Source organism: Megalobrama amblycephala, linkage group LG2 (assembly GCF_018812025.1).
Source record: "Megalobrama amblycephala isolate DHTTF-2021 linkage group LG2, ASM1881202v1, whole genome shotgun sequence".
Classification (NCBI taxonomy): Eukaryota; Metazoa; Chordata; class Actinopteri; order Cypriniformes; family Xenocyprididae; genus Megalobrama; species Megalobrama amblycephala.
Window position 1 is genome coordinate 59,125,753 of NC_063045.1, and position 17,716 is coordinate 59,143,468.

General features: G+C 35.0%; 2 protein-coding genes across 2 annotated transcripts; one reads left to right on the forward strand and one right to left on the reverse strand.

Moving 5' to 3' along the window:
• Window positions 1–3,646: 3,646 nt before the first annotated feature.
• Window positions 3,647–10,591, reverse strand: LOC125262472 (pyridoxal (pyridoxine, vitamin B6) phosphatase). Its single transcript, XM_048181255.1, has 2 exons — window positions 9,837–10,591; window positions 3,647–4,202 (listed from the first exon to the last, which is right to left on the reverse strand). The coding sequence occupies exons 1-2, from the start codon at window positions 10,447–10,449 to the stop codon at window positions 3,877–3,879; spliced, it is 939 nt and encodes a 312-aa protein (XP_048037212.1). The 5' UTR covers window positions 10,450–10,591; the 3' UTR covers window positions 3,647–3,876.
• A 255-nt stretch (window positions 10,592–10,846) lies between these two features.
• On the forward strand, window positions 10,847–15,137 carry setd9 (SET domain containing 9). The gene is given in 7 exon segments (XM_048181257.1): window positions 10,847–11,753; window positions 11,833–12,106; window positions 12,108–12,153; window positions 13,931–14,054; window positions 14,655–14,770; window positions 14,847–14,952; window positions 15,033–15,137. Coding segments are annotated over 7 exon segments (861 nt in total). The 5' UTR covers window positions 10,847–11,646; the 3' UTR covers window positions 15,121–15,137.
• The last annotated feature ends 2,579 nt before the right edge of the window (window positions 15,138–17,716 follow it).

Genomic DNA, 17,716 nt, shown 5'->3' on the forward strand with positions numbered 1-17,716 from the left:
TCGATCTCGATACACAAAGACATAAAGAATCAGCACGTGAATCTCAACAAAGGTGACAATCAAAAGTGTCATGTCGCAATGCATGCTGGGAACAATAGTACAAAACTCCCAGCATGCATCACAGCATGAATAAATTATGCAGCTGAATTGCCCTTTTATTTTCTTTAATTCTAACTATTTGCTTTTATTTTTTGCTGCGGTTTTTGTTGTCTTTTAGTAGCTTTTTGTGATGTCCAGAGTTGATCTGATTGTTGATCTGAATATTTTGTTTTCACCATTGTTGAGATTCATACGCTTATTACTCATATCTGTGTTTGTCATTGTAGTCTGCTGTTTTCTGCTCATGTGTTTTTTTTATTTTCAATCTTTTAGGGATGTATTGTGTGTGTGAGAGAGAAAGTCTGGTGGTCACTTCAATGATATAAATAATTTAATGAATAATGCCTGTTTTACTAATCTTTAAGCCAATAAATAAAAAGGTTTAAGGCACAGTAGCCCCAACAACCCCCATTTTTATTACTCAACAGGTGAGTAAGGTATTCTATTAAACAGATAAACTGCCATATCTAACAGTTCATTGTAAAGCTTTATCTATTGTGAAGGGTCATTTCATTATGGTTGCTGTAGTGCTGTAAGATCAGTGTCTATTAAAGTCTATAGCTACAGTAATGTCTTCAGCTAGTCAGCTTGAAATCCTTTGCATCTAAACTGGTTATTTCTCTCAAGCCTAGAATGTTTAACCCTCAACTAATGAAACCTTATTATAATATGTTTCCCTGCTAGAATATTTTCAACAGCAATCAAAGCGTTCACACTTAACATGAGCAGACAATAATGACACGGGATACAAGGCTTATTTTTATTTCTAAAAAACGTTAATTCACACCACAGAGCGCATTAAATCAATGTCAAACCATTTCACAGTTTACGTCAGATGTGTTTACAGACGTTTGGCTTCCCCTTCAATTTAATTACAGTTCAGTTTTTATGGACACAGAGTCTAAAGACAATGAACAATGATGATAAAACACTCAGGATCCAAGTTTTCATAATAAAATGTGGTCCAGTTTTTAACAAACAGTTGACTAAATAGAAGCAAGATAAGCCTTTTTAGATCACATGTTCTCAGCTCACCACATCATATGTATTTGTCATTCATGCAGTTTCACATTCAGTGGTTTTATATGGACTATTTTGGCACATTACTTTTGCAGATGTTTTATTCTATATTTCACACAAACGTGTTCTTGACGCTTTACATGAAGCCGAACCACTGAATGATCCGCGTCACACTGCGAATGACCTTCAAAATAACACACAGCTCTCAAACACACCAACTACTTTGGTAAAAAAGGTCACTTTTGTTAATAAAGGCAGTTGAAACCCAATCAACAAACAAGTGAGTAGTAGTCAAGACATTTTCATCAAGATATGAACTTCTTCATATCGCAGTCAAACACAACACTAAATCGAAATAAATATGATTAAAAATAAATACACATACAAGTTGGCACATAAAACTGAATTAGTCTTCGCACTGGTAAACCTCGACTATAAAACCTTCCCATTACTAAGTACAGATTTAGATTGGCACAGTGCTTTCTAACTAGACATAACCAATCATCAGTGCGGTTTACTTCATGAAGAGGTACTAATGTTAGCATCATGGAAAGTTACTTGATTGTCTTCTGACCAGTTGTTGGGTATGAACTTATATTATGAAAATAAAAGCAGAATTAGGGCTGGTCGATATATATTGAATATTAGTGATATTATCACAATAATTGAGTAATCAATATAAAAAATAAAAAAAATACTGAATATTGTGAATATCGAATATTGTTAAAAATTAAGATTAATAAAAAGTAATAAGTGGCCACTTGGTCTAAATTTTGAATGTGCTTTGAAGAACTGTAGCTGTTTTATCCAACGCATGTTGCTGTTGTTTTTTAATTGGGGCAAAAGATAATCACCATTTTGAGTTTTTCTTTAGCAAATGACAAAATATTGAGATATATATTGATATTGAGAATATTGTGATTTTTAGGGATTATCGCCCAGCTCTAAGCGTCAGGTTCAAATGTCCAGACAGAGTCAATCATTAACACACATTCTGCTTATTCAAACAAAAACGACACTTTCTGATCTTTATTTCTGATCTCAACGTTAGTGGATGTTTGTTCTCTATACAGGGCTGTGGATTAGTCAGACAACACTCCTGCATAATATAAAATAAAATAAAACACAATTTATTTCAATAATACATTGAAACAAAAAATTCCCCTTATTTATTATTACCTTTCAAAAATAAAATTAAATAAAAAATAAGATCCCTTAAAATTAAGGGTGTTACGATACTCTTAGCTCATGAGAATGAGATGATTTTAACACTATTTTTAAGAAGACTTCAATGACGAAATATACGACTGGAAAATTAGTGTTTTATTCGACTGAAAGTCACAATGCAAAACAATGCAGGTGCATTTTGAAATGTTAAAGCTTCACGATTCTGGAATAAATTGAGAATCACGACTCTGATTCACGACTCACGACTCTGAATCACGATTCTGAACAGACAACTGAACAAAATAACGTACTTACTAGAGGTTCTGACAAAATGTTAATTGCTGCAGTCTATTTAAAATGTTTAACTAATCAGAATTATAAAAAAAAAAAATGGGTGGAATGAATGATTCAATGACTCACTGATTTCATTACTGGATGAATCAGCATTTTTGAACGAATCTCTGGAATGAATGATTCAATGACAAATACATTTTTTACCAATGTAATTGTTACAATCGTTATTTGAAGCGCCACATTACTTTTCCTCTATTTTGATCACTACCATAGACATCAGTGTTTATATCCGAACTATAAACCTTTATCCCAGAATTTCTGTGATAATTTGAATTATTTTAAGACAGAAATAACGAAACTGTGTGGTTGAAAGTTGACACAAACTCAATTCCGTCATGCTGATATCTAGCTTTTCACCTCGACGAGAAATATCGTCAAGTTTTAATATTGTGAGACCTCGTCAAAACCCTATTTAAAATAGAATTACCTTTCAATAATAAAATAAAATTAAGAAAATATAAATTAAAATAAAAATGAAATAAAAAATAAAATCCCCTTATTTATCATTAACTTTCAAAAATAAAATAAAACTGCATAAAAGAAAAGAAAAAAGAAATACATTTCTTCATTTTATTTTGAAAGGAAATCATATTTATTAAAGTAGAATTCGGTCATCATTTTCTCGCACTCCAATTCTACAGTTTATTTACAATTTATTTCTTCTATGAAACAATTCAATAATAAAATAACACAAAATAAAATACCCTTAAATATTATTACCTTTCAGGGATTTTATTTTTTCATTTCATTATTTTATTTTAGATTTTCTAAATTTTTTAGTTTATTTTGTGATATATTTTATTTAAGAAATTTATTAATATTTAAGGAGATTTTGTTTTCCATTTCATTAATTTTTATTTTATTTTAAATATTTTAAATATATTTAATTGTTTATTTATTTTTTTTTAAATACCATTTTTCCAAAAAATAAAATAAAATAAAATCCCCTTAAAAATTACCACCTTTCAAAAATAGAATAAAATAAAAGGAAATAATATGGGAGAAATATTTTGAAATAGTATATTTACGTAGAACTCTGTCATCATTTACTCACACTTCAGCAGAACATTTAAGGTGAGTGTCCGGTGTCTCAAACACATCCATGTCATCAGATTCATGACAGATACGCGACTATTCATGGGGTGACGTTAACCAGGCCGTGGAGACACTTAACCGTACATGTTGAGAAACAGCATCGGGATTGAAACTGCGAATACAGCGGTGGTGTTTGTGTGGTCACTCCTCCAGCGCCTGCAGGAAATCCGCCACGGACTCCACCACGTAATCGGGCACACAGTCCTTCTGCTCCGGTGCCTCGCTGTCTCTGTATCTGTGTGCCTCCTCCAGCGTGGAGACGCCCGTGAGCGTGAGGACGGTGGAAAGCCCACAGTTGCTGCCGAACAGAATGTCCGTCTCCAAGCGGTCGCCGATCATCAGTGAGCGCGCCGGATCCAGGTCAAACTGACTAGCGATGCATTCATACATGAAGCGGCTGGGCTTCCCGATGACCGTGGCCTTCCTGCTGCTGGCCGTTTCCAGAGCGGCCGTGAGACTCCCAGAACCTGTCCAAGAGAGTTCACACATCATTCACTGACCTGCTGGGTATTGTAGATCACTGAATGACCACCACAATGTGTTTCCATGACCTTCTCTAGAGTCACTGAACCCCAAACAACAGGTCTGTTCATGCTCAGTAACATTTCAGGGAGGCTTGCGCTTAAAATCATTTTAGATGTTTGTTCCATCACATTTCACTCCACAATCAAAAGAAAAAAAAAATGAGGAAAGTTATTTTCATGTTTCCTCACTTTCTGACCAATACATTTCCCTGGTCTTTATTATTTTTCATATTTTTAAGGTTTTCCAGAACCGTGAGAACCCAATATTTTGCTTGAAGAGATCATTTGTATTTGCAGTGTGTAATCACAATTAAGCTTTAATTTATGCAGATTTTATAAAATGTATTATTTATTTATTTTTGAGACTTTTGGTGGAAAAGGTGTTTAAAATCTTAGTCCTAAATAGACTATTCTCTTAAATATAATTGTTTCTACTTTTTTGCGATTATAGTTTCCATGGTTTTTATTTCTAATAACAAATGTAGTGCTTCAGTATGGATGCTTGTTTCCGCCACTAAATAAAAAAATAAAAGGTAATTGTGACGACTTCTCACAATTCAGACTTTTTTTCTTGCAATTGCGAGATTTAAATGTACAATTTGCGAGTTATAAAGTCAGAATTGCGAGATATAAAGTCAGAATTGTGAGTTATAAAGTCAGAATTGTGAGTTTTAAAGTCATAATTGTGAGTTATAAAGTCAAAATTATGAGTTTTAAAGTCATAATTGTGAGTTATAAAGTCAAAATTGTGAGTTTTAAAGTCATAATTGTGAGTTATAAAGTCAGAATTGCGAGATATAAAGTCAGAATTGCGAGATATAAAGTCAGAATTGCAAGATTTAAAGTCAGAATTGTGAGTTATAAAGTCAGAATTGTGAAAGTCAGAATTGTGAGTTTTAAAGTCATAATTGTGAGTTATAAAGTCAAAATTGTGAGTTTTAAAGTCATAATTGTGAGTTATAAAGTCAAAATTGTGAGTTTTAAAGTCATAATTGTGAGTTATAAAGTCGAATTGCGAGATATAAGTCAGTCAGAATCAGAATGCGAGATATAAAGTCAGAATTGCGAGTTTTAAAGTCAGAATTGTGTGATATAAAGTCAGAATTGCAAGATTTAAAGTCAGAATTGCGAGATATAAAGTCAGAATTGCGAGTTTTAAAGTCAGAATTGTGATATAAAGTTTTAGTTTTAAGAATTGTGAGTTATAAAGTCAGAATTGTGAGTTTTAAAGTCATAATTGTGAGTTTTAAAGTCAGAATTGCGAGTTTTAAAGTCAGAATTGCGAGATATAAAGTCAGAATTGCGTGTTTTAAAGTCAGAATTGCGAGATATAAAGTCAGAATTGCAAGATTTAAAGTCAGAATTGCGAGTTTTAAAGTCAGAATTGCGAGTTTTAAAGTCAGAATTGCGTGATATAAAGTCAGAATTGCGAGTTTTAAAGTCAGAATTGCGAGTTTTAAAGTCAGAATTGCGAGTGTGATATAAAGTCAGAATTGCGAGTTATAAAGTCAGAATTGTGAGTTATAAAGTCAGAATTGTGTGATATAAAGTCATAATTGTGTGATATAAAGTCAGAATTGCGAGTTTTAAAGTCAGAATTGCGAGTTTTAAAGTCAGAATTGCGAGATATAAAGTGATATAAAGTCAGAATTGTGAGTTTTAAAGTCGAGTTATAAAGTCAGAATTGCGAGTTATAAAGTCAGAATTGTGAGTTTTAAAGTCAGAATTGCGAGTTTTAAAGTCAGAATTGCGTGATATAAAGTCAGAATTGCGAGATATAAAGTCAGAATTGCGAGTTTTAAAGTCAGAATTGTGTGATATAAAGTCAGAATTGTGAGTTTTAAAGTCAGAAATGCGAGTTATAAAGTCAGAATTGCGAGTTATAAAGTCAGAATTGCGAGTTTTAAAGTCAGAATTGCGAATGATATAAAGTCAGAATTGCGAGATATAAAGTCAGAATTGTGAGATATAAAGTCAGAATTGTGAGTTTTAAAGTCAGAATTGCGAGTTTTAAAGTCAGAATTGCGTGATAAAGTCAGAATTGCGAGATATAAAGTCAGATATAAAGTCAGAATTGTGAGTTTGTGATTTTAAAGTCAGAATTGCGAGATATAAAGTCAGAATTGCGAGATATAAAGTCAGAATTGTGAGTTATAAAGTCAGAATTGTGAGTTTTAAAGTCAGAATTGTGTGATATAAAGTCATAATTGTGCGATATAAAGTCAGAATTGTGTGATATAAAGTCAGAATTGCGAGTTTTAAAGTCAGAATTGCGAGTTTTAAAGTCAGAATTGCGAGATATAAAGTCAGAATTGCGAGTTATAAAGTCAGAATTGTGTGATATAAAGTCAGAATTGCGAGTTATAAAGTCAGAATTGTGTGATAAAGTCATAATTGTGAGTTATAAAGTCAGAATTGCGAGTTATAAAGTCAGAATTGTGAGTTTTAAAGTCAGAATTGCGAGATATAAAGTCAGAATTGTGTGATATAAAGTCAGAATTGTGAGTTTTAAAGTCAGAATTGCGAGATATAAAGTCAGAATTGTGTGATATAAAGTCAGAATTGCGAGATATAAAGTCAGAATTGCGAGATATAAAGTCAGAATTGTGAGTTTTAAAGTCAGAATTGTGAGATATAAAGTCAGAATTGCGAGATATAAAGTCAGAATTGCGAGATATAAAGTCAGAATTGTGAGTTTTAAAGTCATAATTGTGAGATATAAAGTCAGAATTGTGTGATATAAAGTCAGAATTGCGAGTTTTAAAGTCAGAATTGCAGGTTTTAAAGTCAGAATTGCGAGATATAAAGTCAGAATTGTGAGTTATAAAGTCAGAATTGTGTGATATAAAGTCAGAATTGCGAGTTATAAAGTCATAATTGTGAGTTATAAAGTCAGAATTGTGTGATATAAAGTCATAATTGTGAGTTATAAAGTCAGAATTGTGTGATATAAAGTCATAATTGTGAGATATAAAGTCAGAATTGCGAGTTATAAAGTCAGAATTGCGAGTTATAAAGTCAGAATTGTGAGTTTTAAAGTCAGAATTGCCAGATATAAAGTCAGAATTGAGCATTGTAGTCAGAATTTTTTTCTCACAATTTTGACTTTATAACAAACTTGCAATTGCATGTTATGATCTCCAATTGTGAGGGAAAAAGACTGAAATTTTCTCAGAATTGCAAGTTTATATCTCAAAGTTCTGACTTTATAACTCTGAATTGAGAGATACTAAACTTGCAATTGCAAGAAAAAAAAGTTACCTTTTTTATTTTTTATTTCAAACTTACTTCCATACTTCAGAATGGAACATAAGTGGAAAATTTTCTATTGAGTATAGAAATTTCTATGATTTCCCCATATTTCTGCGATTTTCCAGGAGTGGGAATCCAGTATTTTGTTTGACGAAATGATTTGCATTGTGTATTTTAATGACAATTAAGTACACTTATAAAGAAACAAAACAGTCAGAATTGTGAGATATAAAGTCAGAATTGAGGATATAAAGTCTTTTTTTTTTTCTCAGAATTTTGAGTTTATATCACAATTTTGACTTTATGACAAACTTGCAATTGCATATTATAATCTCCAATTGTGAGGGTAAAAGACTGACGTTTTTCTCAGAATTGCAAGTTTATATCTCACAATTCTGACATTAAATATATGAACTGTGAGAGATATTAAACTCGCAATTGCAAGTTACCTAAGCACATTTACAAAACTCTAATTGTTGTCATTTTAAAAATGCTTTTAATTTAGGGATGCACCGATATAAAAATTTTGGCCGATAACCAATAATTCTATATATTTGAATGTCGATAACCGATATATTGTTATATATCGGTTATCGATATATAACAATAACCGATTAAGGTTATTGGTTAATTGTTACTAATTGTTATATACTTGCACTAGCATATTGTATATGACAATTTAGTTCAAACTTTGACCTGTGGAGGGCAGAAATACACTTAGCAGTGTCTACACTGCCAGAATTCTAATAGAGAAGAAGAAGAGAGCTAGTTCAAGATGAGCATTTATGGTTAAAACGTATATAATTTATTTTTATTTTTTTTTAAAGAAAAAGAGCAATGGTTTCGCTAGATAAGACCCTTATTTCCTCATCTGGGATCGTGTAGAGCTCTTTGAAGCTGCAATGAAACTGTAATTTTAACCTTCAACCGTTTGGGGTCCATTGAAGAAAAATACTGGAATGTTTTCATCAAAAACCTTCATTTCTTTTTGACTGAAGAAAGAAAGACATGAACATCTTGGATGACATGGGGGTGAGTAAATGATCAGGAAATTTTATTTTGAAAGTGAACTAATCCTTTAGGTGCATTTTCAGTTTTTAAGTGATTTTCAATCATATTTCAAGCAATTCAAAACCATCATGGCGAACAGTTTCTTATCTGAAGGAAATGATCCATTATTTATCAGCTTTAATATATCAGCCAAGTTTTCTTATCATGCCGAAAACTATAACATTAAAAATGAACATATATCAGCCGGGACCGATATTGTGCATCCCTACTTTAATTTATGCTATTTTTAAAGGATTAGTTCACACAAAAATGAAAATTCTGACATTACTCACCCTCATGTCGTTCCACACCCGTAAAACCTTCGTTAATCTTCGGAACACAAATTAAGATATTTTTGATGAAATCCGACGGCTCAGTGAGGCCTGCATAGCCAGCAATGACATTTCCTCTCTCAAGATCCATTAATGTACTAAAAACATATTTAAATCAGTTCATGTGAGTACAGTGGTTCAATATTAATATTATAAAACGACGAGAATATTTTTGGTGTGCCAAAAAAACAAAATAACAACTTATATAGTGATGGCCGATTTCAAAACACTGCTTCAGGAAGCTTCGGAGCGTTATGAATCAGCGTGTCGAATCAGCGGTTTGGAGCCAAAGTCACGTGATTTCAGTAGTTTGGCGGTTTGACACGCGATCCGAATCATGATTCGACACAAAAGATTCATAACGCTCCGAAGCTTAATGAAGCAGTGTTTTGAAATCGGCCATCACTAAATAAGTCGTTATTTTGTTTTTTTGCGCACCAAAAATATTCTTGTGGTTTTATAATATTAATATGAACCACTGTACTCACATGAACTGATTTAAATATGTTTTTAGTACATTAATGGATCTTGGGAGAGGAAATGTCATTGCTGGCTATGCTCACTGAGCCATCGGATTTCAACAAAAATATCTTAATTTGTGTTCCGAAGATTAACAAAAGTCTTACGGGTGTGGAACGGCATGAGGGGGGAGTAATTAATGACAAAATTTTCATTTTTGGGTGAACTAACCCTTTAAGTTTACAAAAATCACTGCATAACATTAATGAGATTTTGCATTACTTATTTGCATCACAGCAATGAGAGTTTGGTGGGAAAACTGTTGAACTCATGAAATTAATGGTACAATACAGAAAAATCTTACTAGTCCTAAAACAGGCTTTATTTTCTACGTCTGATTTGATTCATTTTTGTAAAGCTTCACATGATCTGCACTGAACATCACAAATTATCCCTCATCAATGCATTACTGAATCAGCCTCACCCGGGGTGATCCTGCCTCCTCTCAGCGGGTGCCAGGGATCCGGATCGGTGGCCAAGAACAGGCACTCAGAGTTCCTCAGGTAGCAGCAGGCTTTGGCCAGCTTCATGAAGGTGAAGTTCTCGTCATATCCCACCAGCACAGCCTTCACATCCGGATCCAGAGGGCAGTTGTAGATGCTGGTGCCCGGCTCCCGGTCGGCGGCACTATCCTCCTCCACCACGGGCACCCCGGCGTCCTGCAGCTCCTTCATCACCCCGCCGCAGCCGATCACATACACCTTCCCCTGCAGCCGGGCCACATCGCGCAGGTACGCGGCGGAGCAGTACGCCGAGCTGAAGATCTCCTCCTCCGCCACATCGGTGAAGCCCAGGCGGCAGAACTTCTGCACGTAGTTCTCCCGCGGCCTGGTGCAGTTGTTGGTGACGAAGAACACCCGTTTGCCCCGCTGCTTGAGCAGACTGACCACCTCCGGAGCCCCGGTCACGGCCGTTTCGCCGTTCCAGATGACGCCGTCGCAGTCGAACAGCACGTTGTGCTTCGCGTCCAGCAGGTCCCGGATCTGAGCGCCACGGAGCGTCACGCAGCCCCTGGAGCTGCTCACCGTGCCTGCCATTCTGCTGGCTTGAGATCCTATGATGGAAAGAGTCGAACTGCGTCCTTTATTAAACGCGCTGATGATCTTGAACGCTTTAGTGAACGGTTAGTGAAATGAACGCAGAACCGAAGTGGAGCGGCTCACCAGCACGTCCATCTCTGCAGACTCATGATGACGGACCAATCGCATTCGAGTACTGCGGAAATGACACGCCCTTTCCCTATGCGTCCTCCAATCAGAAAGCGAGCAGATTATTATCGCGACATAATGCATAGAAGAATTAGAGCACGATTATTAATATGAAACGATTTGTTATTTAGTCGTTATTTATAAAAAGCTGCTTTGATAAAGGTGACTTTATTTAAAGTGGGCGGAGCTTAGTGGTCCAGAGGTGATCTCTAATTGGCCAGATACGATGGGTTAAAGCAGAGCCGTTGAAAATATTTAACGGCTCTGGGTTTAACGTACATTTAAATAATTTAATCAAATTATTTAATTATAAATAAAACATATATGTGTGTTTGATAGATTGTACAGTTTGGGCTCATAATGATAGTACATATTTAAAGGAGAAAGTATTGTTTCAGTTTTCCAAATCGAAGAAAAAAATAAAACGTACATAAATTGTTAAATATTATAAATATTTTTACCTTTAAAACGAAGAATTGGAGTTTGCCCTCTCTGACTAGTAAGATAACACATTTGTTACAGAGAGCACTAAGCAGTGAATGACAAAGTAAATTAATGTTTAAATCTTAATATACGCGCGTATTATTATAATAAATGAACACGTGACATTTGAGTTCAAATACATTTAACATTAATTTTATTTATTTTTATAATCGCACAGGTCTCCCAAATGCTAGGTGGCGGTAATGTAGTATAGCGTGGAGAGGTCTGATTCATTTTGAGCGAATCGGTTCGTTTCATTGAACCGGTTCACAGAAGTCACGGCGTTGCATTTAATGCCTCATTTTTGAATTTAAGAAATAAACAGTTAAATACCATTGTTTATTGCCATATTCTTAAATACATCATATTGATTATGTAAATGTTGTTCATAAGAGTCGAGAAATTTGGAAGAGCTTTGCGAATCGGTTCAAATGAATCATCAAGAATTAATGATTCAAAGGAACCACTCGTTGATGAATCGGATCTCAGAAGTGCAGGAGGAACACGAGAACTTAAACTATTGCATATGCAGCTCTGATGTAAATGATTAATATGATTAAAGCTCTTTTTAAAGCTTTTGAGGTCAGGTGGAAATCATACAGGCACAGATTTGTCCCCTGGATAGCTATAAATCTGCAGAAAAACGAGAGGTATCGTTCAGTTCGTTCTCTACTTCAGGTTTGCTCAACAATAGCCTTGTTCACAATCAGCTCGTGTTTGTTTTCCCAGAACTCTTCGTCAGGTGAAGGATCGATCCCAAGACAAGTTAATTCAAGATGAGGAGGTGTTCGAATCTCTCGTGTGTTTATTCACTGAACTACTGAAAAATGATCCGAAGAATCAAAGTGAACTGCTCCGGTTACTCCCTAAATCTAAACAGAATATTTACACTAATGTGGAGAATAAAACGCATGCTTCAACTACAGTAATGTTGAATAATCTGGGCTTCGTGATCGAGCGGAAGCGGAGCTCACTACAGCTCGCGGGAACCGGAGTGTTTGTTGACGCGAGGACGCGCGCCTAAAGGAAGTATCGTAGCGATGTATCCAGGTACTCTTTATGACGTCATCTTATATAAATAATAATTTTTGATTTATTTATTGAGTGAAAAATGAAAGACACGATATTTGAAACACCAAACAGAATGACGACATTACTTTTTTTTTTTTGTTGTTGTTTTACATTTTTGAACAGAGAAAATTTTTAAACAATAGATGTGTATGTTTTTTGGCGGTAGACACATTTATATTAATAATATTTTTGATTTCATACGCAGTTTGAAATCGCTGGTGTCTGTGACGTCACAAACTACCTTGTAACCAATCACATCAACTTGCGGGCGGGCTTTAGCATATCATTAACAGCGAACTAACAGAGAAGCCAGGTTATACCGTATATTTTTCTGTTGACATGTAAAATCGTGTAGATTTAGAAATATAGCGGGTGTATGATGTATATTACGATGTTATGATGAACTATATTCCTTTCTCCACTGACGTTCTGAGTTGTTAAAGCGTTTCTAAAGATACTGATTGTTAGAAGGCAGCTGTCTCTCTGAGATGGCGAATGGGAACATGGTTTGTGTAACATTAGCAACACATTATTAGCTGTTTGATAACATAGTCAAGCAAAATGCTAATCATAATAATTACCATTATGTGCCCGATGTTGTAAAAAGCGATACCATTGTGCAGCGTTTACCTCAGTAAGTTGACCGAGTGGATCTCTGAGCTGGCGCGAGTGAGTGGAGGCGGGGCTAATTTGCATATTAATTGATCCTCGTATATTAAATGAGGCAAGGGTGTGGAGTTACATTCAAGATATTTTAAAGGGTTAGTTCACCCAAAAATGAAAGTAATGTCATTTATTACTCACCCTCATGCCGTTCCACACCCGTAAGACCTTCGTTCATCTTCAGAACACAAATTAAGATATTTTAGTTGAAATCCGATGGCTCAATGAGGCCTCCATAGCCAGCAATGACATTTCCTCTCTCAAGATCCATAAAGATACTTAAAAACATATTTAAATCAGTTCATGTGAGTACAGTGGTTCAATATTAATATTATAAAGCGACGAGAATATTTTTGGTGCGCCAAAAAAACAAAATAATGACTTATATAGTGATGACTGATTTCAAAACACTGCTTCAGGAAGATTCGGAGCATAATGAATCTGCGTGTCGAATCTGCTGTTCGGAGCGCCAAAGTCACGTGATTTCAGCAGTTTGGCGGTTTGACACGCGATCTGAATCATGATTCGATACACTGATTCATTTGTGCTCCGACGCTTCCTGAAGCAGTGTTTTGAAATCGGCCATCACTAAATAAGTCGTTATTTTGTTTTTTTGGTGCACCAAAAATATTCTCGTCGCTTTATAATATTAATATTGAACCACTGTACTCACATGAACTGATTTAAATATGTTTTTAGTACATTAATGGATCTTGAGAGAGGAAATGTCATTGCTGGCTATGAAGGTTTCACTGAGCCATCGGATTTCAACAAAAATATCTTAATTTGTGTTCCGAAGATTAATGAAGGTCTTACGGGTGTGGAACGGCATGAGGGTGAGTAATTAATGACATTATTTTCATTTTTGGGTGAACTAACCCTTTAAGGCATGAAGAATTATTTATTCACAGGGAAAAACAAATACCCATGTCATTTTGGTGATCAAAGATGAGTTTTAAGGGATAAAATTATTGACTACAGGAGGACTTTAAGATCAGATAAGATATTAATGTGGGTTACATTCATCTGTCTGTCTGTTGCATATGCAATTCTTCATAAGAGTTATGTTTGTTTTGATGTTCTTCTTTCACAGGAACCATCTATCAAGCAGATGAGCCGATCTTTTTTCAGTCAATCAAAAATCCATTTGTATTTAGATGCATAGATGGCATTTTGATTGATGGAAATGACAAAGCCTTGTCCAAGATAGTGTACCGGTGAGCATCATCATCATCATCATTATTCTGCTAGCTTAAAGGGGTCCTATTCTGCTTTTTTACACATTCATCTTTCTTTAGTGTGTAATGTTGCTGTTTGAGCATGAAAAAGGGAGTTATTCAGTGTCTGAACTCCCCGAAACGCCTCCATTGTAGTCTTGAGTTTTCTTCCGGGAACGAACACGTCACAATATTCCTCATTTAAATAATTTATGCAGAATAAAGGGGCGGGGCCTGGTTGAGTTAGTTAGTAGTGTGTTGAAACTGGCGGTTATGGTAAGGGGCGGGACATTTCCCAAACACACCGAAGCACTTGACCAATCACAACACACTGCTCCAGCGACCAATCAGAGCACATTGTGCTTTTCAGAAGGAGGGGCTTCATAGAGACAGGAACTAAACAAATCGTTACTGACAGACTGGGAAGAGAGGAGCTGCAACAATGGAGAATATGAGGAAAATAATGAACATTCAAGCATGAAAACCTGTTCTAGTAGAGCCCAAAAACAACATCAAGACTGAAAAAGGGCATAATAGATCCTCTTTAATGCTTTCACAGTGCATTATGAAGCATAAATCAAATGTGTTGACTGAAAACAGGTCGTGTAGTGGGCGGGACAGAGTGGGTCCCTTCGGTTTGAGTGACAGCTCCTGGTTGACGCCTCGTCCTGTGAATCCTCTCGCAGTGGGACAGTATGTCAACAACTGCTCTAATGGTCAGTCAGGTTCTACAATTAAAAGTTTCACTGTCCACAGTTATATCTTTGTGAATAATCTGTCTCGTTTCCACAGAGAAAGCTGCGAATGTCTGCTATCAGGAGTTTGACGTGCCGGATGGATTTCCTCTTGAGCTCCGTCAATACCTGCCTAATGTTAATTACAGAGCTGATACTCAAAGGCAAGATGATAGATAACATGTGCTGCTGTTATTAGGACATCCTGACATTTTCTTAATTTAATCTTGCTTTCTGTTTTCAGACCTTTGCGCTGTGTTGTTCTTGTGTCACTACGAGATATTAATCAAGGTGAAGAACTGTTCTCCAACTACTACACAATTGTGCATTAAATTTTTTTTTTTTTTAAGTTTGTGTGTGTTTGTTATGTAAAACCTAAAATATTTAATGCTTTTTTAAAGCAAAAGTGAGTGTAAAAATAACCAAAAATTTGGCAACATTAATGCATTAGTTAAAGGCACAATATGTAAGATTTTTGGATTAAAATATCCAAAAACCACTAGAAAAGTGTTATATATTTTTTTGACTTGTGTACTTATATTATCCTAGATGTTTCCAAGAATGTTTAAATCCAGAGAAATAACCAATTTTAATGCCTATCAATGACATCATACCCACGTGATCCTCGATTTCCGGTTTTATTTTGTAGAAACCATGGAAACACCAAAGATGCTTTAATATATTATGTTTTATTAGACAGGTGAGCAACTCTTTGGATACATTCATCGACAGAAAACTAATGTTATATAGCTCAACACAGTAAGTCTTATTGTTTAAATCTCGTTTTCTTGATTTACCGCGAGTACCATGTTTTACCATGACTAATATCGATCTAGTTTTCTGCAGTGTGCAACAAGTGTCTCATAGCAGTCACCGAGTGAACACAGAGTTGCACTATAACAGCTTTCAACACACAGCTGTATCTAATATGATAAACAGCGCTGCGTTTACCCCACATATGCTTGAGTGGAAGAAGTGGAAGCGGCATAAAAGCTCGCGCTCGTCTATAATTAGCAATCGCTCCAGCGGCCTTGTTCCGCTCCAGTACCCTTCTTCATACTACAGTAATGTTAATAAATCTTTAATACATTAGCTCATCCATGAAGATGATTTCTGCCCGAGACGCACAGATTCAGATTCTTTTCCACCGGCTGTAGACGTGAAGACAACATCTACCATGATTCAGTGGCGTCATCAAGCTACGCCTTTGTTTTGAATAAGTGACCTCTAGTGGTGAAAAACTACATATTGTGCCTTTAACATGAACCAACTACAGTATAACCAATATATTTTTACAGTGTTTATTAACCTTTGTTAATGTTAATTAATAAAAATGTTCATAGTGCATTAACTGTTAACAGACACAACTTTTGATCATAAAAATGCATTAGTAAATGTTCCAACTAATTAATGTAGTTAACTAATGTTAAAGGGTTAGTTCACCCAAAAATGAAAATTCTGTCATTAATTACTCACCCTCATGCCGTTCCACACCCATAAGACCTTCGTTCATCTTCAGAACACAAATTAAGATATTTTTGTTGAAATCTGATGGCTCCGTGAGGCCTTCATAGCCAGCAATGACATTTCCTCTCTCAAGATCCATTAATGTACTAAAAACATATTTAAATCAGTTCATGTGAGTACAGTGGTTCAATATTAATATTATAAAGCAACGAAAATATTTTTGGTGCGCCAAAAAAACAAAATAACGACTTATATAGTGATGGCCGATTTCAAAACACTGCTTCAGAAAGCTTCGGAGCATTATGAATCTTTTGTGTCAAATCAGCGGTTCGGAGCGGCAAAGTCACGTGATTTCAGCAGTTTGACACGCTCTGAACCACTGATTCGATACAAAAGACTCATCACTATAGAAGTTGTTTTGTTTTTTTGGGGCACCAAAAATATTCTCGTGGCTTTATAATATTAATATTGAACCACTGTACTCACATGAACTGATTTAAATATGTTTTTAGTACATTAATGGATCTTGCGAGAGGAAATGTCATTGCTGGCTATGGAGGCCTCACTGAGCCATCGGATTTCAACAAAAATATCTTAATTTGCGTTCCGAAGATTAACGAAGGTCTCACGGGTGTGGAACGGCATGAGGGAGAGTAATTTTTGGGTGAACTAAACCTTTAACAAATGAAACCTTATTTTAAAGTTATTTTTCATGTTTAGTTTATAAAAAACATGAAGGAATTCGTATTAAAAAATTTGCACGACCAGGATTAGAAAGCAAGCAGGGCTGCTAATTTTTTAAAATCATGATATTATTAATAATAATAAAATTATATTAAAAAATAATAACAGGTCCGTTATTTCAAATTTCATAATATTGTATTCTAGACAATTCAGTTATATGTTACCAAAAAAAAAAATATTCCCTGAAATCAATTCCAGGGCAATAATCTCCACTTTTATTAATGTTTTCAGAAGCAACTTGCAACACAAAACACTGTAAAAAATGAGAGCAATGACTTTCATATTGATATGAAACCAAGTTTCATAGGAATTTTTAATGTTAATACTTTCATCTCGATGAAAGTGAAAATCTTTCAGTAAGTTCTGATGTCCTTTTGTGAAGAAAATCTCCTAGAGAGAAAACTAGTTTTCCTGAGATGTTCATTTACAAGAAACTACTTAAATGAAATACATCTGATACTTATAATATCCCTGCGGTTCCTCTTACCATAAAATCAGCTTTTGATGTCAGACATTAATGAAAACAAGTGAAAGTTAAACCAACATTTAGCATGTTCTTTTTTTCAAATACTTAAAACTATAACATATATTGTAGAAACTCCAATTTCCTCAGAGGTCTAAAATCAAAGTGATTCACACAAATCAACCAAGGCAGCATCACGACGCAAATAACGGCATCAAATTTGAGCGTCACAAGTGAGGTACTTCCATAAACTC